Raw genomic sequence first — 27,300 nt, 5'->3', positions numbered from 1 at the left:
GCTTTGTCCTATTCCTATTTAGTGTGCGTATCTGTTGGGCTCTCTGTGCTTTCTGTGGGACATTGCACTCTTGTGCAAAGTGTCCTGGATGTCCACAGTTGTAACACTCCTGTGAGTTCTGGGGTGGGCTGTTTCTACCTTCATTCACCCATGCGGGGTTTCGGTGCGTTTTAACTGCGTGTATATCTGCCTCTGCCTGCTCTTTATTGGGTTGCCTAAATGCGGGTTTATTCTGAACAGATTGCTCCCAAGCGCGGGACAACCTTTTTAAAACCCATTTTTCGTTGTGGGCCTCATCTGAGGGGTCATAATTAGCACAAGCTCTCTGTCCTGCCTCTTTGGCATGAGAGGTCAGGATTCGAGTCCATTTGGCCATGTTGTCTGTGGACAAATGGGCACGGTCTAATTCTCCAAAAACTGCTGTAAAGTGGATCCACAAGCGTCCAGCAAACGCTGTGGGGTGTTGGGTTTTCTTCTGCCTGAATCGATTCAGGCCTTCTACGGGGTCACCTCTATTATAACCGATCGCATCTAGGATCGCTGTGTGCATCTCTGCTAGGGTGCCTCCTCCTACATTCTGTGGGTCGGGAAGGGCTGCTACAATGGAAGGGTCTAGGCTCAAAACTGTGAGCTTCGCTTGCTCTCGCTCATCCAGGCCGTACATGGTTGCCTGCTGCTTAACTTTAGCAAAGAAGTGGTAGGTCTCTCCTTGTTGAGAGTCACAGTCAAGAGTTCTTTGAGAGCTGCCAAGAGATCCTGCCAAGAGAGCGAACTGAACTTGGGGATTCTACTTTATAGTCCCCAGGGGTTTCGTGCCCTTGTGGCCGGACCCCGGACCTGGTCCCAATTAATTGGACCATGTCCCAATTGGTTCTATCGATTTCTCCAATACTGGAGCTGTTCCCTGATTGCTGGGCGGTTCCTATGTGTCCGTTGGCCTTCCTTTGTCCTGGCTCCTGCTGGCGCCGGGGAGTCTGGTTTGGTCCCGATTGATTCAATGTTTCTAATTATTCCCGCGGATCGCTCATTAATATGTCGATGGCTATTGGTTTCGGTTCTGTCTGGGTTCTGCAAGTCTTAATACACAGGAAACCTTGCACCTACTTGTTTTCCTGTGCCTGTCCGATTTTCCCTGTATTCTTTGCGGGCATCCATTTTGGAATTGGAAGTGGCCACCTCAGGTGGCTTCACTAGTGTCACAAGTAGGCTTACGTTAACACTGCAATGAAGTTACTGTGAAAAACTCCTGGTCACCACATTCTGGCGCCTGTTCAGGTATACAGAGGGAGAATTCAGAATGTCCAATTCACCGAACAGCAAGTCTTTCGGGAGGAAACCGGAGCACCCGGAGAAAACCCACACAGAGAGTGAGCGTGCAGACTCCGCACAGACAGTGATCCAAGCCGGGAATCAAACCTGGGACCCTGGCGCCATAAAGCAACAGTACTTGCCACTGTGCTACCGTGCCGCCCTTCAGTGATACCAACAGCACAGGCTCAATTCCTGTACCGGGCGATGTTATTCATGAAGGCGGACCTTCTCAACCTTGCCCCTCACCTGAGGTGATCGTCAGGTTAAATCACCACCAGTCAGCTCTCCCCCACATAGGGGAAAGCAGCCTATGGTCATCTGGGACTATGGTGACTTTACTTTTATTACTTTAATTCTGAGCTGAATCCAGCTTCCCGACTCCTGGGACTCACATTGGTGTTTTTAGTAAGGGCAGCTACTTCCTCTATAGCCATTTAAATCTTTTCCACCAGCTCATTTATTGAGCATACGAGACCCTTGTGGAGCAATGGTGGTGCCCCCACAGCCGCACTAGAAGCTCCGTGTTTAAGTCCACTGCCAGGACTCATTGGTCACAAAAGGAATGTTCATAACAGGGTTCAACAGGCTAATAATAAGCTCAGCAATCTTTCCACCACAATTCCCCAAAAGGAAAAAAAGTGTGTGAAAATACGCTTTAAAAAAATGAGTTTCTATCCCTTGTGGCATCCGTGACCTAGAAGTTAGGCAGCCAACCTGTTGCCACATTTTCTCCGACAAATTGTTGTGGGAACTTTATGAACTCAATCAAGAGTAAAGCTCGCCCAAAATGTGCTCCTGTGAAGGTGCTCAGCGTCAGCTCAGAAACCTCAACATGTCCAACCAGTGCAGGGAACTAATAACAACGCCAACAGCATGGTGAACTACATGCCCAAAATGGCAGAACACAGGAAGCTCTGGTCAGACCCCATCTTAATTGTTCTGTCCATTTCTAGTCACTCAAACACCAGTACAGCACAGAAAGGAGCCACAATGCTGATTCATTCACCTTACAGCTTTGAGTTGTGAGGAAAGGCTGGAGGGAAAAAATAGAAATAGCTGGAAATACGCAGCAGGTCTGGCAACATCTGTGGGGAGAGAAAATAAAGTCAGCTTTTCGGGCCAGTGACCTTTCAACAGTCCAGCTCTGGTCAAAGGTCATGTATCTGAAACGTTGACGCTTTTCCTGCCCACACGGATGCTGCTGAATATTTCCAGCACTCAATTTTCTCTTTCTTTTCTGCAATATTTTGTTTTTTGGAGGGACTTGGGTATCTCGCATTGAAAGGAGGAGTCTGAGAGATGAGATTACAGTGTGGGTGTAAAATTGTAAATGTAATGGTAAAGGTTATATTGTAAAATAAAATAAAATACAGGAAAATGATATTCAGGTCCAAATGAGAAAAGGCCATATTAAGACTGATTTAAGAATTGCTTCTTCACACAGAGTGGGCCAACATTTGGAAGGAACTTTTAGACAAAACGGTGGGACGTGAAAATATTTAATTATGTAAGAGGAAACCATTAGGTTCGGTAATGAGCAGAGTGTGGGGCTGATCGGGATGGGTGAATTCACAGCCTTGGCCTTATTCAAATTGAGCGGGCGACCGGTGGAATGCCAAGCAGACGTGTCCTGCCGCAGCTCACCAGATTGATGCCTGAAAACAGGACCAGAGCTGCCACCAGCAAGATAACTTACAGGGAATATGGTCCCAAGGTGGCAGTGGCCAAGATTATTTTTGGGGAGGCCTAGAAGACCATAAGAAATAGGGGCAGTAATGTTGGCTTTTTGGCATGATCAAAAAGATTATAGCTGATCATCTACCTCAACCTTCCGCACAGTTACCAGTATTCAAAGATCTATAGATCTCTATCTTAAATATACTCAATGACTCACTAACTCTTTGAAGATATTTCACATCATCTCAGCTCTAAATGATCAATCTTATTCTGATACTGTGACTCCTAGTTCTCGACTCCATTCCAGAGGAAACATCCTCCCAATATGGGCCCTCTCAAGAATGCGATACACTCCAATTTGATCATTGTTCATTCTTCTAAATTCTAGGATATATAGCCCTAATCTGCTTAATCTCTCCTCTGAGACTAATCCTTTGTTGTTCTCCATCTAAAACAAGTATATCTTCAGATAAGGATACCTAAACAGTATGTGTTTTTCCAGGTATGGGGCAGGATCCTCTGTCCATTTACAGCAGCGGGTTTCTCCATAAAACCATAAGACATAGAAGCAGAATTAGGCCACTCGGCCCATCGAGTCTGCTCCGCCATTTAATCATGGCTGATATTTTTACTCATCCCCATTCTCCTGCCTTCTCCCCATAACCCCTGATCCCCTTATTAATCAAGAACCTATCTATCTCTGTCTTATAGACACTCAGTGATTTGGCCTCCACAGCCTTCTGCGGCAAAGAGTTCCACAGATTCACCACCTTCTGGCTGAAGAAATTGCTCCTCATCTCTGTTTTAAAGGATCGTCCCTTTAGTCTGAAATGATGTCCTCTGGTTCTAGTTTGTCCTACATTAATAATAATAAATGCTTATTGTCACAAGTAGGCTTCATTGAAGTTACTGTGAAAAGCCCCGAGTCGCCACATTCTGGCGCCTGTTCGGGGAGGCCGGTACGGGAATGGAACCCGCGCTGCTGCCTTGTTCTGCATAAAAAGTCAGCTGTTTAGCCCACTGTGCTAACCAGCCCATATACAAGTGGGGCCCCTACAAGCCCCTGCAAGTGGAAACATCCTCTCCACGTCCACTCGATCCAGACCTCGCAGTATCCTGTAAGTTTCAGTAAGAACCCTCCTTCCAAAGTGCATAACCTCACACTTTTCCACATTGTATTCCATCTGCCACTTCATTGCCTACTCTCCTGGCTTGTCCAAATCCTTCTGCAGCCCCCTTGCTTCCTCAATACTACCTGTCCCTCTACAGATCTTTGTATCATCTGCAAACATAGCAACTGCCTTCAGTTCCTTCTTCCAGATCATTAATGTATATTGTGAAAAGTTGTGGTCCCAGCACCGACCCCTGAGGCACACCACTAGTCACCGGCTGCCATCCTGAAAAAAACACCTTTATCCCCACTCTCTGCCTTCTGCCAGTCAGCTAATCCTCTATCCATGCCATGATCATACCCTTAACACCATGGGCTTTTGACTTATTGAACAGTCTCCTATGCGGCACCTTGTCAAAGGTCTTCTGGAAATGTAAATAAATCACGTCCACTGGTTCTCCTTTGTCTAACTTCCTTGTTACCTCCTCAAAGACCACTAACAGATTTGTCAGACATGACCTCCCTTTGACAAAGTCGTGCAGACTCAGTCCTATTTTACCATGCACTTCCAAGTACGTTGTGATCTCATCTTTAATACCAAACTCTAAAATCTTACCAATGACCGAAGTCAGGCTAACCGGCCTATAATTTCCCGTCTTCTGTCTCCCTCCCTTCTTCAACAGTTTGTTACATTAGCATCTTTCCAGTTCTCTGGGACCCTTCCTACCTCCAGTGATTCCTGAAAGATCATCACCAATGCCTCCACAATCTTCTCAGCTATCTCTTTTAGAACCCTGGGGTGTAGTCTATCTGGTCCAGATGACTTATCCACCTTTAGATCTTTCAGTTTCCCCAGAACCTTCTCCTTAGTAATGGTCACTGCACTCACCTCTGCCCCCGGTTCTTCTGAAGCTCTGGCATCCAACTGGTGTTGTCCACTGTGAAGACTGATGCAAAGTAACTATTCAGTTCATCTGCCATTTCTTTGTTTCCTTTTATTACTACTCCAGCAACGTTTTCCAGTGGTCCAATGTCTATTTTTGCCTCTCTCTTACCTTTTATATATTGAAAAAAAACTTTCCCTATCTTCCTTTATATTACTAGCTAGCTTGCACTCATACTTCATCTTCTCCCCCCTTATTGCTTTTTTAGTTGTCCTCTGCTCACATTTAAAACTTCTCAATCCTCTGGCTTCCCACTAATCCATGCCACTTTGTATGCTTTTTCTTTAGCCTTTATGCTATCCTTGACATCCCTCGTCAGCCATTGATGCCTTGTCCTCCCCTAAGCAAGTGTCCTCCTCCTAGGGATGAATTTCTGTTGTGCCTCCCTCATAACCCCCAAAAACTCCTGCCATTGCTGTTCCACTGTCTTCCCTGCTAGGCTCCTTTTCCAATCAATCTGGCCAGCTCCTCCTTCATGTCTTTGTAGTTACCCTTATTTAATTGTACTACCGTTACATCTGATTGCAGCTTCTCCCTCTCAAACTGTAGGGTAAATTCTATCATATTGTGGTCACTGCTCCCGGAGTGTTCCTTCACCTTAAGTTCCCTAATTAAGTTTGCCTCATTACACATCACCAAATCCAGAAATGCCTGTTCCCTAGTAGGCTCTGTCACAAACAGCTCCAAAAAACTATCTCTTAGACATTCCACAAATTCCTTTTCTTGGGATACTACTAACCTGATTTTCCCAGTCCAGCTGCACATTGAAGTCCCCCATGATTATTATAATATTGCCTTTTTTACATGCCTTTTCTATCTCCTGATTTATTTTCTGCCCCACATCCTGACTACTGCTAGGGGGCCTGTACATAACTCCCATCAGGGTCTTTTTACCTTTGCGATTCCTCAAGTCTACCCACAGAGATTCTATGCCTTCTGATCTATATTGCTCTTCGCTATCGATTTAACGTCAATCCTTACTAACAATGCTACCCCGCCCCTTTTGCCCATCTGCCTGTCCTTTCGATAGGACATGTATCCTTGGATATTTAGATCCCAGCCCTGATCCCCTTGCAGCCACATCTCTGTGATTCCCACAACATCGTACCGGCCAATTTCAATGTGCGCAACAAGCTAATTTACCTTGTTCCGTATACTGCGCGCATTTAGGTACAACATCCTCAATCCTGCATTGATCACCTCCCCTTCCACACTCTCCTCAGTCACTGTATCCTGTACTGTGGCCCTTTTTGATTTTTGACAATGGCTTCTCTGCCTTACACTTTCCCCTTACTGCTTTTTGTTTATGGCCCCGTTTTACTTCCCTCCGACTTCCTGCATTGGTTCCCATCCCCCTGCCACATTGGTTTAAACCCTCCGGTCCTGCTGCAGTGAATGGTTGAGCGCCAAATTCTCCGCCTTCGCTTGCAGCAGTAGACTAGCAACAGAGAATCCCGACCATGGTCTGACCACGGCCCCAAGCAATTACAGTAAAACCTCTTTACTCTTGTACGCCAATTCCTTTGTGATAAAAGCTAACACACTATTTACCTGACTAATTGCTTGCTGTAATTGAATGTTAACTTTTGGTGATTTGTGTACAAGGTCACCCAGCTCCCCCTGTTACTAACATTTCCTAGTCTAACACAAAACTTTTCTTTTTAATTTTTCCCCTCGCAAAGTGGATAATTTCACTATTTCCCTCATTATATTCCATGTGATATTCGTACTCATCACCCAACCTGTAAACTCTCCACCCAACTTTGTATCAGCAACAAACTCAGTTACGTAAACCAGTTCCATTATAGACCCCAACTAGGTCTGACTAAAAATGATAACCGGGGTCCTGTTACCTACACTGTTTATTTCCTGATTTTTACATTTAAAAAATGTAAGATTTTATGCAAATTTTTGTTTTGATACTGTGCACGTAAAAAGTGCACACCTATTTTATTCACTGCTACGGAAAATAGTTTCTTCCTCTGTAATGTTCTATATTAATTTTTTTGAAAGTATTTGGAAAACGGAAACTCTGATAAAGAGCAAAGTCACAATCTGCGATTGTTAATTACACACAAACAGAATCTCTGGCAGGCCCAGGCTTTTGATGACTGCTGGCTTACTTTACTTTTCACTAAGTTTATGTATCTCCCACATCCGCCTTTTCATTGGTATCTTGCTCATTCTTCAGTTCCAATATAATGCAGTCTTCTTCATGGGAATTTTGAAACTAGGTGGCAGTGATGTATAATAAAACCCGGGGGCAGGAAGAGAGGAGGGAACCTGAGGGAAATGAAGGGAACACCACAGAGTGACGGGAGGGGGTGGAAGACGGACCCCCCCCCACAAGGGAGACGCCCCCGCACCCTCCCCCCCCCCCCCTACACAGGCAGACACGGCGGAAAACACAAAGGAAAGAAGAGGAGGAAGGGGGAGAGCGGAAAAGAGAGGGGGGGGGAAATGCCTGTAAAAATATATATTTTTTTAAACAGAAAATGCTGTAATTACTCAGCAGTTAAGACAGCATCTGGAAAATGATGCACTATCAATTACGACGAGACGAGAGTAGAGAGTAATCGAGGCTTTATTACACAGAGATGTGTTGCCTCCTACAGTTGCTGCCGAAATGGCTGCAGCTTGGTGAGCACACACATTTATACTCCGCCTACTGGGCGGAGCCAACAGGCAGGGATCTACCCCCGGACCTGTAGTACAGGGACTTACCGTAATACATCTCATATATGTAATATATACAAACAGTGGTAACTACCACATTCACTCCCTGTTAAAAAGGAGTCCAGTGGGGGTGGTGGAATACTATTTACATGTAAAGGAGCATTTTTAAGGTGTACAGTTCGGGAAAAGTTCACAAATTTAGCCGGTCGGGTGCCTTGATCCTCCGTTGTGAGCGCCGCAGTCCCGGTGGGGATGCAGGCGCCGGCTTGGTCGCCGGTGACTCTGGGAGCGTGTAGTCCTCATCTTCATCCCTCGGTGGAACCAATGGGAGGACGGATCATCCTGGATTGGGGGCTTTGGGGAGGTGCACTGGGGGGAGGGTGGGTGGCGCTGGGGCAGTTGGGAGAGGGGGGTGGGGACCCAGCTGGTGCCAGGTCCCTGAGGGAGACTGTTTTGGCGGCCGTCGGGGTATGTCACATAGGCATACTGCGGGTTTGCATGGAGTAGCTGTACCCTCTCGACCAACGGGTCCGCCTTGTGGACTTCCTAGGGAAGACAAGGAGACGTTCATGGGGGGGTTTGCATTAGTCGCAGTGCAAAGTAGTGATCGGATGGAGTGGACGGCGTCAGGGAGGACCTCCTGCCAGCGGGAGACCAGGAGATTTTTAGACCGTAGGGCCAGCTGGACGGCCTTCCAGACCGTCCCGTTCTCCCTCTCCGCCCGTTTTCCTGGGGGTTGTAGCTGGTCGTCTCGAGGCAATGCCCTTGCTGAGCAGGAATTGACGCAGCTCGTCACTCATAAGGGAGGAGCCCCAGTCGCTTTGGACGTAAGGGGGGGAAACCGAACAGAGTGAAGATGCTATTGAGGGCCTTGATGACTGTGGCAGACGTCATATCAGGGCATGGGATGGCGAAGGGAAATCTGGAGTATTCATCGACCATGGTCAGGAAATACGTGTTTCGGTCGGAGGAGGGGAGGGGCGCTTTAAAGTCCACGCTGAGGCGTTCAAAGGGGCGGGAGGCCTACACCAGGCGCGCACGGTCTGGCCGGTAGAAGTGCGGTTTGCACTCCGCACAGACCTGGCAGTCTCTGGTGACAGCCCTGACCTACGCAATGGAGTAGGGCAGATTGCGGGCCTTTATGAAGTGAAAGAACCGAGTGACCCCTGGGTGACAGAGACCATCGTGTAGGGCCCGGAGTCGGCCCACTTGTGCGCTGGCACATGCACCTCGGGATAGGGCATCGGGGGGCTCGTTGAGTTTACCGGGGCGATGCAGAATCTCGTAATTGTAGGTGGAGAGCTCAATCCTCCACCTCAAGATTTTATCATTTTTGATCTTGCCCCGCTTTGTGTTATTTTCAAAAAACATTAAGTTCAGCAACTTTACGGTAGCACAGTGGTTAGCACTATTGCTTCACAGCTCCAGGGACCCAGGTTGAATTCCCGGCTTGGGTCACTGTCTGTACGGAATCTGCACGTTTTCCCTGTGTCTGCATGGGATTCCTCCGGGTGCTCCAGTTTCCTCCCACAAGTCCCGAAAGACATGCTGTTAGGTGAACTGGACATTCTGAATTCTCCCTCTGTGTACCCAAACAGGCGCCGGAATGTGGTGATTGGGGGCTTTTCACAGTAACTTCATTACAGTTTTAAAAAAATTTAGAGTACCCAATTCATTTTTTCCAATTAAGGGCAATTTAGCGTGGCCAATCTACCTACCCTGCACATCTTTGGGTTGTGGGGGCGAAACCCACGCAAACATGGGGAGAATGTGCAAACTCCACACGAACAGTGAGCCAGAGCCGGGATTGAACCTGGGACCTCAGCGCTGTGAGGCTGCAGGGCTAACCCATTGCGCCACCGTGCTGCCCCCACCCGCTGTGTGTTATTGAACATGAAGGCAACCGACCATTGGTCAGTGAGGAGAGTGAATCTCCTGCCGGCCAGGTAACGCCTCCAATGTCGCACAGCTTCAACGATGACTTGGGCCTCCTTTTCAACGGAGGAGTGCCGAATTTCAGAGGCATGAAGGGTTCGTGAAAAGAATGCCACGGGCCTGCCTGCCTGGTTGAGGGTGGAGGCTAGAGCGATATCTGATGCATCGCTCTCGACTTGAAATGGTAACGTCTCATCGACTGCGTGCATCGCGGCCTTGGCAATGTCGGCCTTGGCGATGTCGGCCTTAATACGTTTGAAGGCCTGGTGTGCCTCGGCCGTTAGGGGAAAAAGAGTGGATTGGATGAGTGGGCGGGCCTTGTCCGCATAGTTAGGGACCCACTGGGCATAGTATGAGAAGAACCCCAAGCATCGTTAGAGGGCCTTGGGGCAGTGGGGGAGGGGGAGTTCCATGAGGGGGCGCATGCGGTCGGGCCGGGCCCTAGAACTCCATTTTGCACCACATATCCAAGGATGGCTGAGCGGTTGGTGCTGAACATGCACTTCCCCTTGTTACACGTTAGGTTCAGGAGTTTGGCGGTGTGGAGAAATTTGGAGATGTTAGCGCCGTGGTCCTGCTGGTCATGGCCGCAGATGGTGATGTTATCCAGGTACGGGAAGGTGGCCCGCAGTCCGTACCGGTCAACCATTCGATCCATCTCCCGTTGGAAGACCGAGACCCCACAAGTGACGCCGAAGGGAACCCTAAGGAAGTAGTAAAGGCAGCCGTCTGCTTTGAACGCAGTGTATTGACGGTCCGCCTTGCGGATAGGGAGCTGGTGGTAGGCAGATTTCAGGTCCACTGTAGAGAAGACTCGGTACTGTGCAATCTGATTGACCATATCAGATATGTGTGGGAGGGGGTACACTTCGAGCTGCGTGCACCGATTGATGGTCTGACTGTAGTCAACGACCATTCTGTGTTTCTCCCCAGTCTTTACAACTACCACTTGGGCTCTCCAGGGGCTATTGCTGGCCTCGATAATACCATCCCGTAGCAGCCGCTGGACCTCAGACCTGATGAAGGTCCTGTCCTGGGCACTGTACCGTCTGCTCCTGGTGGCGACGGGTTTGCAATCCGGGGTGAGGTTCGCAAACAGGGAAGGTGGGTCGACCTTAAGGGTCGTGAGGTCACAGACAGTAAGGGGTGGTAGGCGTCCGCCAAATTTCAGGGTTAGGCTTTGGAGGTTGCACTGGAAGTCCAGGCCGAGTAGCAGGGCAGCGCAGAGGTTGGGGAGGACGTAGAGCCGGAAGTTGCTGAACTCTACGCCCTGGATGGTGAGGGTGGCGGTGCAGTACCCCCGGATCTCCACGGAGTGGGATTCGGAGGCCAGGGAGATTTGTTGGGTAATGGGGTGTACCGCGAGTGAGCAGCGCCTTACCGTATCGGGGTGGATGAAGCTCTCCGTGCTCCCAGAGTCGAGAAGGCAAGGTGGCTTGTGGCCATCGACTTTCACCATCGATGTTGCAGTTGCGAGGTTGTATGGCCGGGACTGGTCAAGCATGATGGAGGCGAGCTGCGACTGGTGTTGGTGGGCCCAGGCTGGTCGGCAGCGGTTGCGGGCGATGAGTGGCCCGATGAGGTGCCCGACGACCAGGGGTCCTGAGGCGCCGTCCAAAATGGTGCCGAAGATGGTGGCGTTAAAGATGGCGGTGCCCACGGGCCGCGTGAGGTCTGATGGGGGGAAGATGGCGGCGCCCACCGGCCACACGAGGTCTGATGAGGGAAGATGGCGGCACCCACGGGCCGCCCTTGGGTTGCAGGAGCAAAAATGGCGGCGTCCACGGGGCGCACGCGCGGGGTGCAGGAACAATGGGTCTGGTTACAGCGGCGATCGATTGGGCCCGGCACGCCGCAGTGAAATGTCCTTTCTTCCCGCAGGCCTTGCAGAGTGCGCTCTGCGCCGGGCAGCGCTGCCGGGGGTGCTTTGTCTGCTCGCAGGTTGTCCCCCGGGGTTGGCTGGCTGCTGCACGGCGCAGGCTTGGGGTTGGCTGGGGGCGGTCGCTGGTGGGGTCCACGATGTCCAGGAGGGGGGTCACCGTGCAGTCAGGGGCGTACGCTCGTACATTACGGGAGGCTACCGTTAGCGAGGTCGCGAGTTTCTTGATCGCCTCGAGGTCGAGCGAAACCCTTCTATGAGGCGCTGGCGGATGTATGTCCCTATGCCCGTAACGAAAGCGTCCCTAATTAGGAGTTCGCAATGTTCAATGGCCGAAACGGCCTGGCAATTGCAGTTCCTTGCCAGGGCGTGCAGGGCACACCAGAAATCTTCCAATGACTCACGGGGGAGTTGTTGCCGCGTGGACAGGAGGTGCCTGGCGTAGAGTTTGTTGATCGGCCGTGTGTAATTCTCTTTCACAAGTGCCATGGCCTCAGTGTAGTTGGGCGCATCTCGGATAAGAGGAAAAATATCGGAGCTCAACCATGTGTACAGGATCTGTAGTTTCTGTGCTTCTGAGGATGCTTCTGGCGCTGATCCGATGTAGGCTTCAAAGCAAGCTAGCCAGTGGTTGACGTGGCGTTGTCTGCTTGAGGGAGCAGCAGCAGGGGATCTGGCATGATGCAAAGGTCCATCGCTGTAAAATCTCTGCGTAATAAATTGATGCACTATCAATTACGACAAGACGAGAGTATAGTGTAATTGAGGCTTTATTATGCAGAGATGTGTAGCCTCCTGCAGCTGCTGCCGAAATGGCTGGAGCTCGGTGAGCACACACATTTATACTCCGTCCACTGGGCGGAGCCAGCAGGCAGGGATCTACCCCCATACCTGTAGTACAGGGGCCTTACCGTAATACATCTCATATATGTACCATATACAAATAGTGGTGACTACCACAGAAAACATTAAAGAGGTAACGACTGTTACGCAAGTAGAGAGGCAGCAAAAGTGGAGAGGGAAGGCAAGAAGAAAATGAAAGGCCTGCGATATGGTGGAGGCGGGAAAGATTATTTGAGAAAAGGGATGATGGTGCAAGGGATAAGCAAAGAAGAAAATCTGTCTAGATGAAGTGCAAATGTGAAGATCAGAATCATCGCCGATAGCTGGCTCCCAAAATGAAAATGAAAATGGGAGCAGTGATTCTGATCTGAAATTGTTGAACACAATGTTGAGTTTGGAAGTGCCTAATCAATGAATGAGTTGCTGTTCCTGGAGCTTATGCTGAACAGTGTAGAGACTTGTGGATGCAGGGGTCAGAGTAGCAGTGGGAGGGGGAATTAAAATGACAGGTATGATACATACCTGGTTCATTGTTCACGGTAATGTTTTGGAAGTGATTTTTAGTTCTGGGAAGATTAAAGTTCAACTGTAGAAAGTGCGATAAATGCAACAAAAGCAGTTTGAGGAGTATTACAGTTAAAGGATGAGGTAGGATTTTAATATGCAGAAAGGTCATATAAAAATAGCATGTGGGCTCACTTAGTTGGAGAATTGGAAATGACTGGCCGGGATTCTCCGAGCCTGTGCCAGCTCGGAGAATCCGAGTTTATGCCGAGACAGCCCGCGACGCCAGTCCGTCGCCGGGACGCGATTCTCCCAAGCGTCCAAAAGTTGCGCCGGAAGTCACGTCGGCTTAATTTCAACCTGCTAAAAAAAGCATCAACCAGTTGTGCGTCATGGCGTCGCAACTCTGACGCCAGTCTGGGGCCACGCCCCCACCCTTCCAGTCACGCCTGTGCTGGCCCCCTGTCCCGCACAGAATCGCTGTGCTTTTGGGCCCTTTGACGCCGGCATAAACCGCTCCGGTGTTTACGTCGGAGTCAACACCTAGCCGTGATTTCAGAGAATCCCGGGCTCCAGGCAGCAAAATTGTTGCTGTTAGCTGGCTCAAGACAAGTCTCAGCCTGTTGGTAGTTCTGTGCAGAAAGGACTCTGGGGGTTAAGGGTTAAGGCTCAGAAGAAGCCCTGGTAGCCATTTATATCTTTTGCGTAGCTGGGGAGATTGGAGCTTAGCGATATCCATAGACAGTGTTAGCCGAGTGAAGCTAGTCGGATATTAAAAAGCTGAAAGTATGCCAGGAAGTATAGACTGGAATGCATTTGTGGAAATCTAAGGGAATAGAGTCTCAGGAAATGAGATTGAAACCCTGGGAGATGTGCAGTCACTGAGGCAGTCTGAGTTGGAACAGCTCAGGGAAAATTCAAAGGCTTGATCTTTGAAAGTGAAAAGTTTGGAAAGATTTGCTGAGAAATCCACGGAATCTGTCTTGGTTGCATTTGCTAACTATTGCACATGTGGGGTGTTTGACCTTGGTTTGCCTGTTAATTCACATATAACTCATATTAACCCTGAATGTTAGAGTATAAGATGGACATTGTAAATTATTTTATCTTTTCAACCTTGTACAGTGATGTTATTTGTTGTTTATTCAAAGCCTCTGGTCTTGTGGGTTGATTCTTTAAGCAAGTGTCTTGAATCTCAAATTTCTGCCTACTTTAAACAAAAGGTATTGGTCACTCACTGGATCTTACCAAAAACTTGGGGATTTTGGTCTAGGATGATAACACAGGTGACTGGACGCTCAGGGCCAGGCTTGTGAACTGATTGGAGGTGTTCTGCAAAGCATTTACCCAATCTGTGTTTCCTCTCCCTGACGTAGGATAGGCCACATCCTCAGCAGTGAATACAGTATGCATACATAGATTCTTACCTTGCATTAAGCCACTTTTAGTGGCCATTCTGGTATTGACTAGATTCCTCAGCCACTGCTGTGCATCTTATTAGCCCGCACTCCGCCTTTGTGTCAGCCCTTGTCACTTGGGAAAAGAATTCACCCCCAGGAGTCTGAACAAAGATGTGCAGCAATGAATGGGAGCGTGATAAAGAGATTTGCTTTGCGTTTTATGTATTGAATTGAATGCATACTGTGGAGGATTGCTTAACTTCCACTTTGGGCAATATTTGTTCCCAAAATCAAATGCAGATTGTTTGGATGATAACACTGGAGCAGTCACTTATGTCAAACATGACGAATGCTTTGAAGCAACGCAATAGATCTTTTGAAGCATGATTGCTGAATGGCTGCTGGCTTCCCATACTCCTCGGGAATGCATCTGATTAACAGTTAAGGCCCTTCAATATTTTACCAATTTATATAAGTCACAAGGTGACAGATGTGATGAATAAAAGCATTTTGGACGTGTTTTTGAAATTGTGGCATTGCTTTCTGTTAGTTCCGAGACATTGCAGCCTCAGTCTGAAACCACTCATGCCTGTGTTTCAGCACCAGCATTAACAAAAGACAAGTAGGGCATCAGAATCATTGATTGCAAGTGCTGTTGCGTAGCAACATCGAAATGTTGTCCTTTGCTCCAGCCATTATGTAAAATTAATGTTGCATGCACCTTTGGCAACATTGCAATAAGACAAGCATGGTTAAAGGAGCATTGATCTCATTGTTAAGTCGGAAAAAAAATCCAAGCTCTGTGTCTACCTCTGCAAGCCTTTTCACTCAGTTACAGCAGTGAAACTCTGCTCAATGATCTCTGATAACTTTAGAAATTCCTACCACAATTCTTGCATTTATATAGCACTTTAATTTGATAAAACATTCTAATGCGCTGCACAGGAATGTACATGGGTATAAAATGTATACCTACTGAAAGAAAGAAGACATTACAATTGACTACAAGAAAGGTGGGGCGGGATTCTCCATCCATTCACGCTGGCAGTGTTCTCCTCTCCTGCTGCAGTGAATAGAGGTTTGGCTGTGCATCACATTCTCCGTCCTCGCTGGCTGCAGTAACGGGGCGAACTCGAATCGGAGAATCCCGGCTGTTCTCTCAGCAGTGGGGTTTAAGGAGAGTATTAAAGGAGGAAGAACAGCTGAGAGCTTTAAGGAGGGGAATTCCAGAGCTCCAGGTCCAGGTAGGTGAAGGCTTGGGAACCAATGATGGTGCAAAGGAAGTCATGGATACAGAAGAATGCAGGATCTCAAAGGATCGAACCATAAAATAGAATTCCTACAGTGCAGAAGGAGGCTATTCGTCCCATGGAGTCTGGACAGACCCTCTGACAGAGCACCCTACCTAGGCCCACTCACCGCCCTAACCCCGTAATCCCATAACCCCACCTAACTACACATCTTCTGGGAGGAAACCGGAGCATGAGGAGGCAACCCACGCAGACACAGGGAGAACGTGCAAACTCCACACAGAGTGACCCAAGCCGGGAATCGAACCTGGGACCCTGGAGCTATGAGTAACCACTGTGTGTAGTAACCACTGTCACCGTGCCGCCCCCTGATTGTAGGGCTAGAGAAGGTTACAGAGATAGGGAGGAGCGAAAGGGAGATTTGAACAGCAGGCACGGAGTTTGAGGTTTGTGATTGTATGGTCCGCTGTTTTAAGTTACTGGCAGGGTGGTACAGAGAGGTGCTTGGGATTTCTTTTCAAATTCAGTACCTGGTTCTGAGCTTGCACCATTGGTACCAGAATCCAAAAACATTCATCTGACATTCCTCTTCTTGTTATCTTTGTGGACACAATAACCCAGTTATCTCAAACTGGTTAATGGTGCCTCTGAAAGAGAAGTGGAGAAGAATTTCAGACATTTGTCTGTTCGGATTTCTAATCTCAGGGCCTTGATGTTTCAAGAGGATTTATTTGGTTCCTGTTAACCCGTGAATATCTGAGTCATCAGAGGAACTTGCTGGGCTGCTTTGAAGAGGGACTATATCTCAAAACAAGGTGACTTTTCAAACCGTCAAAATATCTCTTGCTAATTCTGCTGCTTGAGGGGGTGAGCTTTACATGCAAAAGTGGACTTGAGTTCAAATTCCGCCACCGCCATTTGAACATTTTAATTCAGTTATTTTCTTGAAGAATATTGAAATAAATTTTGGATATCAATGAAAGTGTCCCTGGAGCTGCCATTTTGTTATTAAATACTCAATTGGCTCACTGATGTCCTTTTGGGTTGGAAGCCTGCTATCCTTGTCCAGACTGGAACACGTGACTCCAGTCTAATACTAACTTGACCAACTCTTAATTGACCTCTGAAGTGACCCGGCAAACTTCCCAGTTGCATCAGATTTCCATAATTCGGCGATTCCAGAAGATGGCACACCACCACTATCTCCAGGGCAACGAGGGATGGGTAATAAATGCTAGCTTTGCCAGTGATTTCCATGTTCCAGAAAGAGGCACTGCTGGGTTATTTTATGCTTCCTGAAACAAACAACAAACTTGTACGTACCATTTATTTATTATGAATTCAGAGTACCCAGTTACATATTTTTTCCAATTAAGGGGCAATTTAGCATGGCCAATCCACCTATCCTGCACATCATTTTCGATTGCGCGAGTGAGACCCACGCAGGCACGGGGAGAATGTGCAAACCCCACACGGATAGTGACGCAGACCGGGATCGAACCCGGGTCCTCGGCGCTGTGAGGCAGCAGTGCTAACCCCTGCACCACCACCCCACCCGATGCGAACCATTTATGAATCACTGCTTGGACATCAGCCTAATTCTCAACACCATCCTTTTGGAACGATTCCAAATTGGCCTAGGAGGGGACACAGGGGGATTTAGTATTGGGATGAAGAATCTCCATTATGTCGAGGGACGAGAGAATACGGATTTATTCTCCTGAGAGAAGAGCAGGTTAAGGGGATATGAATTGGAAGGGTTCAACATTATAAGGGAATTTGGTAGAATGAATACTGTTACACGAAGCAGTTTTTTAAAAATTACTTTATCGGAGTTACAAAGCCAGAGGTCAGAGTGTGCACAGGGGCAAACCCCTAATCCAGCTCCTTGCTTGATCCAAAAACCAATTCAAATTGAATCCAATTCATGGTCCCCACAAGAGAGACATTCCAGGTCCAGACATTACACCTGACCTCACGTTCATCTTAGCCAAAAGGCCGAGAAGTGACATAGGTCATGAGACTTGGCCGGTCAAACAAGGTTGTCCCGAAGGACAATGGAACATGAGTGGATCATCCTGGCTGAACCGGGAGCATCCTGTGTGTTTCCACTAACGAGGTTAACTGGTAGGAGGGCCGGTAACCAGAGGACATGGATTTATGACAATTGGCGCTAAAACTAGAGGCAAGATGGAGAACTTTTTATGCAGCAGGTTGTTTATGATGCGGAACATGCTGCCTGAAAGGGTGGTGAAGATTAATAACTTTCAATGGGAATTTGGGTAAATACATAAAAAAGGAAATGCAGGGTTATGGGGAACGGGCTGTGGGATTAATTGGATAGCACAGACATGATGAACCAAATGGCCTCTTGTATAATTCGAACTCTTTAAACAAGGGGTAAAAATTACAATCTGGAAACGGCAGATGGTGATCAGTGGAACAGCACTGAAGCTGTCTCGTGATGCAGTACGGAGACATTAATGCTAATATTTCCAAGAATTTCTATGACTGTACTCCATTATGTAGGTAATAATCCTATTTGTCAAAAAGTCAAAATATCACGCCCAATAAACAAGGCAATATTTATCTGAAATTTGTACACTTATATGCTATTATCTTCACTTTTTTTATCACCAGTTCTCTCTCTAAATGACACCCACATTTCTCCCCTCCTCAATTGATATATTTTCTTTAGCCAAGGGTGATTTGTTTTGTATGTGTCAAGTGCTACGGTGGCACATTGGCTAGCATTGCTGCCTCTCATTGCCAGGGACCCGGGTTGAATTCTGACCTTGGGTGACTGTCTGCGTGGAGTTTGTACATTCTCCCCATGTCTCCTTGGGTTTCCTCCGGGTGCTCTGGTTTCCTCTAACTGTCCAACGATGTGCAGTTAGGTGGATTTTCCATGCTAAATCGCCCCTTTGTGTTCAAAGATGTGCAGATTAGGTGGAATGGCCATGATCAATGCATGGGACCATGGGGATTGGATGGAGGTGTGAGCCTAATTAGAGTGGCCTTTCAGAGGGTCAGTGCAGACTCGATAGGCCGAATGGCCTCCTCCTGCATTGTAGAGATTTTAAGTGTGAGAAAATGCCAGGGACTTGTACAGTCTTTGGCCGGTTCAGTCCTTATGAAGCCACCCTCCTTTCTACCATACCTGGAGAGAGACAGAAAAACCCAATGTATTGCTGATGGATCTCTGTGTCTTTTTTGGAACCCTGGATATGCGTTATCCCTTCTTAATTCCCAAATAACAGAAATTCAGGCTGCGTTTTTTGGCAAAGTTTCATTGAACTTTATTGTCAGCTTTAGTGTCCACTGATAAACTCTTGGTTACAATTCAAACTTAGGTCAGATTGATTGTCTTTAGCGAATACAGTGGTTGAGTTTAAAATACAACTCGTGGTAATTCTTCAAATCATGATACACAGTACAAAATTACTGATTGATTTAAACAAAAGAGAAATGGTGATAGCAAAGGCAGTAGCAAAGACATGGGTTTCAGAAAGTGACAGATTGATGCCGGAATGGATTTTTCCATCCCGACAAGCAAATTTAAGAAGATCATTATCTTGAAGTTTTGCCTTCTTTACAGCTATGATTGGCTTCAACTAATTTATAATTCACTCAATTCGACCAAACTGTCTGTCTGTCAATTTAAGAGATAAATGTTTTGGTGTAATTTTCCATACCCTGGCTTGTTATGCCGCTAACATTAATTAGATTAACACAGTTTTCAAAAAGTCATTATGACCCTGACTGACTGTTGCCATGGAAACGGAACAGTCCAGGCTTGGGAAGGTCGCTGCATACAATTAAGTCTTTTGTCACTGGCCTTGGTCTCTGGCAAGTCTCGAGCAACTTGCAAAATGTGAAAATTTAGAGTCTAATCTGATTAGTTCCCAGCTAGTCAGCCTTCCTCACTCTCATGGTTAATATGATTTAGTCAATTACTCTTAATGATTTCTCAATTAAACCTTTTATCTATCTCATCTATAGCTAACCAGAAAAGCTGATTTCTATCAATTGCCGAGTAACCCGAGTCCGGCGAACTGTGCCCAATACTTCCAGATGCATTGTCAATAATATCTGGTACCTGGGTAACTCAAATAAATAAGTTCTTATTGTTTTATCTTCAGTAGGTCTGCAAAGAAGTTCTGAGCCTTATTTGGTTGAACATTATTGCTTCTATTTTTTTATTAAACATTTTATTGAGGTATTTTTTGGTATTATAATAACAACACAATAAATAATGTACATGAAAATATAAACAATGTGCCAAAGTTGTCTCCTTCCCTTACAGATCCCGCCTTTCTTAACCCCCTACTCTAAGCTAAACTAACCCCCCCCCCCTTCTGCTGACGATTAATTTTCCGCGAAGAAGTTGATGAACGGTTGCCACATCCGCGTGAACCCTAACAGTGACCCTCTCAAGGCGAACTTGATTTTCTCCAAACAGAGAAAGCTAGCCATGTCCGATAGCCAGGTCTGCGACTTCGGGGGCTTGGAGTCCTTCCATGCAAATAGTATCCGTCTCTGGGCTACCAGAGAAGCAAAGGCCAGAACGTCTGCCTCTTTCTCCTCCTGGATTCCCGGGTCTTCCGACACCCCGAAAATCGCCACCTCTGGACTCAGCGCCACCCTTGTTTTTAATACCGTGGACATGCCATCTGCAAACCCCTGCCAGAATCCTCTGAGCTTCGGATATGCCCAGAACATGTGGACATGGTTCGCTGGTCCTCCCGCACAGTTTGCGCACCTGTCTTCGACCCCAAAGAATCTGCTCATCTGGGCCACTGCCATGTGAGCTCGATGAACGACCTTGAATTGTACCAGGCTGAGCCTGCAACATGTTGCGGACATGTTGACTCTACTCAACGCGTCCGCCCATAGACCATCCTCTATCTCACCTCCCAGCTCCTCCTCCCACTTGCGCTTCAGCTCCTCAGTCTGCCTCTCCTCTGACCCCATAAGTTCCTTGTAAATGTCCGAGACGCTCCCTTCTCCTACCCACCCTCTGGAAACTACCCTGTCCTGAATTCCCCTGAGCGGTAGGAGCGGGAAGGTTGCCACCTGTTTACATAGGAAGTCCCGCAGCTGCAGATACCTGAATTTGTTTCCCCTCGCCAACCCAAACTTCTCCTCCAGCGCCTTATACTCGGAAGCTCCCATCTATAAACATATCCCCCATCCTCTCAATCCCTGCTCTCCGCCATATCCGGAATCCCCCATCCATACCTCCCAGGGCAAACCGGTGATTATTACAGATTGGGGACCAGACCTATGCTCCCTCTGCTCCCACATGTCTCCTCCATTGCCCCCAGACTCTCAGGGCCGCCAACACCACAGGGCCGGTGGAGTATCGTGCCGGCGGGAACGGCAGAGGTGCAGTTACCAACGCCCCCAAATTGGTGCCCTTGCATGAAGCCGCCTCCATGCGCTCCCATGCCGACTCCTCCCTCACCACCTACTTCCTAATCATGGCTATATTCGCCGCCCAGTAATAGTTACTAAAATTTGGCAGCGCCAGCCCGCCCTCTCCCCGACTCCACGCAAGCATTACCTTCCTTACTCGCGGGGTCTTGCCCGTCCAAACAAAGCCAGAGATCACTTTGTTGACCCGTTTAAAAAAGGACAGCGGAATAAAGATGGGAAGACATTGAAACACAGCTAATGACAACAGGAGCGGGTCCCATTTCCGAAAATCGTCCTTCATTTGGTCTACTAGCTGGGCCAGATCTACTTTATGCAGCCGGTCCCATTCTAGCGCCACTTGAAGCCTAGGTACCTAAAGCTTCCCCCTACTAATCTAAACGGCAGCTCCCCCAATCTCCTCTCCTGTCCCCTCACCTGGACCGCAAACATCTCACTTTTCCCCACATTTAGCTTATACTCCGAAAAGCGGGCAAATTCCCCTAGAATCCTCATGATTTCATCCATCCCCTCTAATGGGTCCGGTACATACAGATGCAGGTCATCTGCATAGAGCGAGACTCTATGCTCCACCCCCCCCCAACCCCGGGCCAGCCCCTTGAGGCTCTCAGAGCAATTGCCAACGGCTCTATAGCTGGCGCGAACAACAGTGGGGAGAGGGGGCATCCCTGTCTCGTCCCACGGTGCAGTCTAAAATAGTCCAATGTTGTCTTATTCATCCGTACGCTTGCCACAGGAGCCTGATACAGCAACCTGACCCAGTCAATAAAGCCCCGCCCAAATCCGAACCGTCCCATTACCTCCCACAGATAATCCCATTCTACCTGATCAAAAGCCTTCTCTGCATCCATTGCGATCACTACCTCTACCTCCTTACCTTCCGGGGGCATCATGATCAGATTTAAAAACCTCCTTACGTTGTCCACCAACTGCCTACCCTTAACAAACCCCGGCTGGTCCTCCCCAATATCGTCCGGAACACAATCCTCAATCCTGGAGGACAAAATTTTGACCAGCAGTTTGGCATCCACATTCAACAGGGATATCGGCCTGTAGGATCTACACAGCTTTGGGTTCTTGTCCCGCTTCAGAATCAGCGGAATTTTGGCCTGTGACATCGTCGGGGGCAGCACCCCTCTTTCTCTTGCCTCATTGAACATCCTCATCAACACCGGCCCCAATATCCCCGAGAACTTTTTATAAAACTCCATTGGGTACCCGTCCGTCCCCGGGACTTTACCCAACTGCATGGCCTTCAGACCCTCCACCATCTCTTCCATCCCCGATCGGGGCCCCCAGTCCTTCTACCAGCTCCCCGTCCACCTTTGGGAAATTCAGCCCCCCCAAGAAGTGCTTCATCCCCTTCGGCCTCGTAGGGGGTTCCGAACTGTACAGCCTACTGCAGAAATCCCTAAACGCCTTATTTACCCCTGTGGAATCTCCAACCGGGTTCCCATCTCCGTCATTTACTTTCCCTATCTCCCTGGCTGCCTCCCTCTTTCTAAGCTGCTGTGCAAGCATTCTGCTGGCCTTCTTTCCATACTCATAAACCCCCCCCCCCCACCCGCCTCATCTTCTTAGCTGCTCCACCGCCCTCCCTGTGGTTAACAAGCCAAATCCCGCCTATAGCCTCCGCTGTTCCCTTAAAAGCCCTGCCTCTGGGATCTCCGCATGCCTCCTATCGATCTGTAGTATCTCCTGAAACAGTCGGTCCATCTCTGCCCTGTCCACCTTCTCCGTATGAGCCCGTATCGAGATCAGTTCCCCTCTGACCACCGCCTTCAGTGCTTCCCAGACCATCGCTGCTGAAATTTCCCCTGTGTCGACCTGCAGGAAGTTCTGAATACATTTCCTCAGCCGCTCACACACCCCTTCGCCAGCCAAAATTCCCACATCTAACCTCCAGTGCGGGCGCTGGTTACTGTCTTTACTAACCTGCAGGTCAACCCAGTGCGGAGCATGGTCTGAGATTGTGATTGCCAAGTACCCCGTGTCCACCAGCCCTGCCAGTAAGGCCCTGCCCAAAATGAAGAAATCGATCTGCGAGTACATTTTATGCACGCGTGAGTAGAAGGAAACCTCCTTCACCCTCGGCTGCCCAAATCTCCATGGATCCACACCCCCCAATCTGCTCCATGAACCCTTTTAGTTCCTTCACCATTGCTGGCACCCTGCCCGTTTTTGAGCTTGACCAGTCCAAGCCAGGGTTAGTAACTGTGTTGAAGTTCCCTCCCATTACCAACCTGTGTGAGTCCAGGTCCGGTATCTTCCCTAGCATCCTCTTTATAAACTCCACATCATCCCAATTTGGTGCATACACATTTACTAATACCACCTGCACCGCCTCCAGTTTCCCACTGACCATATTGTACCCACCTCCCACATCTACCCGCCTCAACCAGCACCCGCTTATTGATCAGGAACGCGTCCCCTCTAGTCTTTGAATCCAGTCCCGAGTGAAAGACCTGACTGACCCAGCCGTTCCTCAATCTAACCCGGTCACTTACTCTAAGGTGCGTCTCCTGCAACACTACCACGTCCGCCTTCAGTCCCCTAACACACGCGCCCTCTTGACCGGCCCATTTAACCCTCTAACATTCCAGGTGATCAGCCTAGTTGGGGGCTCATTGCTCCCCGCCTTCGCTGATCAGCCGTCTCCTTTTTTGGGCCCGCCTCCAGCCCATGCTTCCTGCCTCCACCGCCCCGCCCTCCAGGCAGCCTCTGCCCCATACCTCCTCTCTGTCCCTTGGCCCATGTCTCTCCTTCGTCAGCAGAACATTCCCCCCCCCCCCACCCCCACAGTAACACCACTCTGTAACCCAACACCTTTGATAAACCAAACATATGCACCCCCCCACTGTGCTTCCGTGAGCTAGCCCGCCCAGCTAGCTTGATGGCCCCCACCCCTGGCGCTGGATAGTCTCCCGCCTATTGTTCCCTCCCCCCTCCCCCCCCCCGATCATACAAACATACTCCAACATCAAACAATCCCCACACAATTGCCCGACAGAAAAACACCAAAATCTGAACAAGCACACCTCCATCTCCCAACAGTGCAAATGAAAACCTTAACTCACTCAGCTCTGCTACTGGTCCCAAATCAATACAGAAGGCATTAAAAAACAGCTTGCGCAAAATGAAAAAGGAGAAACTTTTTTTTAAAAGAACAGAGAAACAGAAAGGAAAAAAAAACATGAATGCTGCAGTAAAGTTCAAAAGCTCTCAGTCCATCACCAGTCCTTTCCTTTTCACGAAGTCCAGCGCGTCCTCAGGCGACTCAAAATAAAAGTGCTGTTCCTCGTACGTGACCCAGAGACGGGCCGGATACAACAGTCCGAACTTCACCTTTTTCTTAAAAAGGATCGACCTAATCTGGTTGAAGCCTGCTCTTCTCCTGGCCACCTCCACACTCCGGTCTTTGTAGATCCGCAGGATACTGTTGTCCCACTTACAGCTCCGTGTTTGGCCCACTGTAGAATGCGCTCCTTATCCAAGTCTGACCCGAGCGGGAGCCACTAAATGTGCACTTACTCCTTCATAGCTGCCACTGGAAGTCAACATTAGCAGCTTCTTGATAACACATAACTATGTACATTACAGGCCAAGTTATGAGCTAACTCCGTGCTTGCTTCTACGCAGGTCTCTGTCCAGTCCACAACTGATTCTAATTTTGGGTGTCTCTTTACATCACCTTGTGGGCAATGATACACCTATAATATACATTGTAAGGAATCCTGGACCATGGCCTCCGCTGTTGCCACTATCAGCAGAGAGTATCAGAGGTCAGGGGTGGGATTCTCCCAGCCATGGGCCGGGCCGGAGAATCCCCGCATCCGGCCACGCCGCCCCGACGCCGGCACATGATTCTCCACAGAGAGGAGATTCGGCGACATTGGCGCCTACGCGTTTGGCACTTGTGGCACTTGTCTAGCACTTGTGTGGTGCGAAAGTGTGCCTTGATATTCATCAGTCCAAGCCTGAATGTTGCCTGGGTCTTGCTGCAAATGGACATGGACTGCTTCAGTGTCTGAGTTGTGAATGGTCATGAACATTGTGCAATTATCAGTGAACACCCCAAATTCTGACCCTGTATTAGAGGGAAGGCCTTTGAATCAGTTGAAGATGGTTGGGCCTCGGACATTACCCTGAGGAACTCCTGGAGTAATGACGTGGGGGGACTGATATGATTGACCTCCAACAACCACAACCATCTTCCTTTGAGCTCGATATTACTCTAGTTAGTAGTGAATATTCCCCTTGATCCTCATTGATTTTAATTTTCCCAGAGCTCCTTGATGCCAAACTCTGTCCAATGTTGCCATGATGTCAAATGCTGTTACTCTCACCTCACCATTTCAGTTCAACTCTTGAATCCATGTTTGGACCAAAGCTGCAATGAAGGCAGGAGCTCAGTGGTCCTGGCAGAACCCAAACTCAACATTGGCGAAACAGGTTGATGCTGAATAAGTGCTACTTGATAGCTCTGCCAATGTTATTAGCTTCCATCATTTGCTGAGGATCGAAAATCGATTGATTGAGCGGCCATTGGCTGGATTGGATTTGTTCTGCTATTGGTTGAATGGCCATACCTGGGCAATTGTCCTACCTGGTCGATGCCAGTGTTTTTATTATACTGGAACGGTTTGGCTAGGAGTGCTGCTAGTTCGGGAGCACAAATCTTTAGTGCATGTTAGGGCCTAAAGACTTATCTATATTCAGTGCCTTCACTGAAGGCGCTGTCACAGAAGACGCCCCTGCCAACGGGGACCCAGGTTGCAGGGCAGGAATCACAGCAGGCCTGCTCCACTCCTGCTGTACCATCTGGGGAACCAGCTAGGTGTAGTGTTAGAGCCCGTAAGGCCAGAAAGTTAGACACTAGTTAAGTTGGCACGGGTGCAGGGCACAGTTTAGTTATAGAGGCTCGGGCATGTATACGTATATATTTGTTAACATTAAGCACCTGTTACAACCTGCCTCGGTGCTCTGTCAGATGGGTGTGAGGGGTGGGCTGGTCTGGGCTGGACAGAGGAGGGGTGGGGGGGGGGAAATGGGCAGACATTGTGGGTGGCCCGGGGTCCCCAACCCCTGCCTTCCCCGACCGACCCCACCACTGCCACCTTAGGGATTTAATGGGACCATGTGATGGAATGGCCAGCTGGCATGCAGGGATCACCGAGATGGACGATGGAAAGTGCTATGGGGGGCAGGAGTCAGACATTGTCAGATGATACAGAGTTCATCGCAGAGCGAATTGTCATCATCCTCCATCCTAGGGACCAGACCCACTGTTACTGCCAACCCAGGGCCACACCCTGTAGGGCGGCTCACTCTCCATCCTGGGCGGCTGCCTCCTGTTCCTCTGCTGCACGCTCTACTGCTGCACACTCTATTGCTGCAGCTTCCTCCTCCTCCTTGAGCAGCTCCAGCTTGTACAGCCGCAGGGCATTCCCCACGGCTGCAGTGACCAGAAAGAAGGCCACCATTGCTGGTTGAATTTCAATATCCATTGTCTGCAGGGGGTGAACGGACGACATGTTAGCGTGGTGCCCAACTAAAGGTGTGGCAGAGGGCTTGGTGCAGGGATGGGATGGTGGGGGTACCTATACGGCAGGTGTTATTCTTCAGAACCAGGGGCCAGGGTGGGTACACAGCAAGATGGCTGCCTCACAGGCCGCAGTAATGGCGGTCCATGCCTGGACACTGCCCCAGCCCTGTGAGGGGTCACCCAGGCCACTTGGCCAGTCCCCCCCCCCCCCCCCCCCCCCCCGCCCTGGCATGCCCCCTCACCCCCAGCCAGCCCGGCCAGTCCGGCCCAGCAGCCCTCAGTCACTCCTCTCTGTGTCCTACCTCTTCTCTTTCTCTCATCAGCCATTATGCCGGTTTCATGATTTTTAAAAGCACAAGTGAAATGCGCCGTCGGGAACCTGGCCCATTGGAGGCGGAGAATCCCAGAGGCCCCGGAGAATAGCGGGCCCGCTAATAATGTGCAAACAGTGTTTTCTGTACGTGCGTTCCGGAATGCATTGACGCCGCTGCCGAGGTGACGGATGTGTTGTTCCTCGTGTCTTAATAAAGCTCGCAGTCTCAAGTGTGGAGAAGATGCTTTATTGTGGGTTCGTTCAGTTTCCAGGGCTCGACCTAGAACTACCTTCCAGTGCTAACTACCAGCTTTGCTTGCTGTGTGTCCTGCTTACCAGCCCCCCTGCTGTGAAGTGTGTGTCCTCACTTCCTGTCCTGATCCATTTATATGGCTCTCCCGTGCTCCCTCTAGTGGTCGCTCAGTTGTGTTGCATCTGGTTAACTTGTGATCACCACATCCCCCTTTTTCTCTTAA

The 27,300-nt window shown here is 48.9% G+C and overlaps 1 protein-coding gene across 2 annotated transcripts in view; it reads left to right on the top strand.

Annotated features, from left to right (window-relative positions):
• Positions 1-27,300, top strand: part of clcn4 (chloride channel, voltage-sensitive 4) — a 108,836-nt gene that overhangs the window by 7,672 nt on the left and 73,864 nt on the right. The window contains exon 1 of one of the 2 annotated variants that reach the window (XM_038802569.1): positions 14,700-14,720. The exons of the other annotated variant lie outside the window; for it this stretch is intronic. Coding sequence (XP_038658497.1) covers positions 14,705-14,720 — 16 coding nt within the window. The 5' untranslated portion in view covers positions 14,700-14,704. Of the gene's footprint in view, positions 1-14,699; positions 14,721-27,300 lie in introns of those variants that run through there. 2 annotated transcript variants of the gene reach the window in all.

Source organism: Scyliorhinus canicula, chromosome 7 (genome assembly GCF_902713615.1).
Source record: "Scyliorhinus canicula chromosome 7, sScyCan1.1, whole genome shotgun sequence".
Taxonomy (NCBI): domain Eukaryota; kingdom Metazoa; phylum Chordata; class Chondrichthyes; order Carcharhiniformes; family Scyliorhinidae; genus Scyliorhinus; species Scyliorhinus canicula.
The sequence above is the reverse complement of the archived record's forward strand: the minus strand, read 5'-3'. Positions and strand labels throughout refer to the sequence as shown.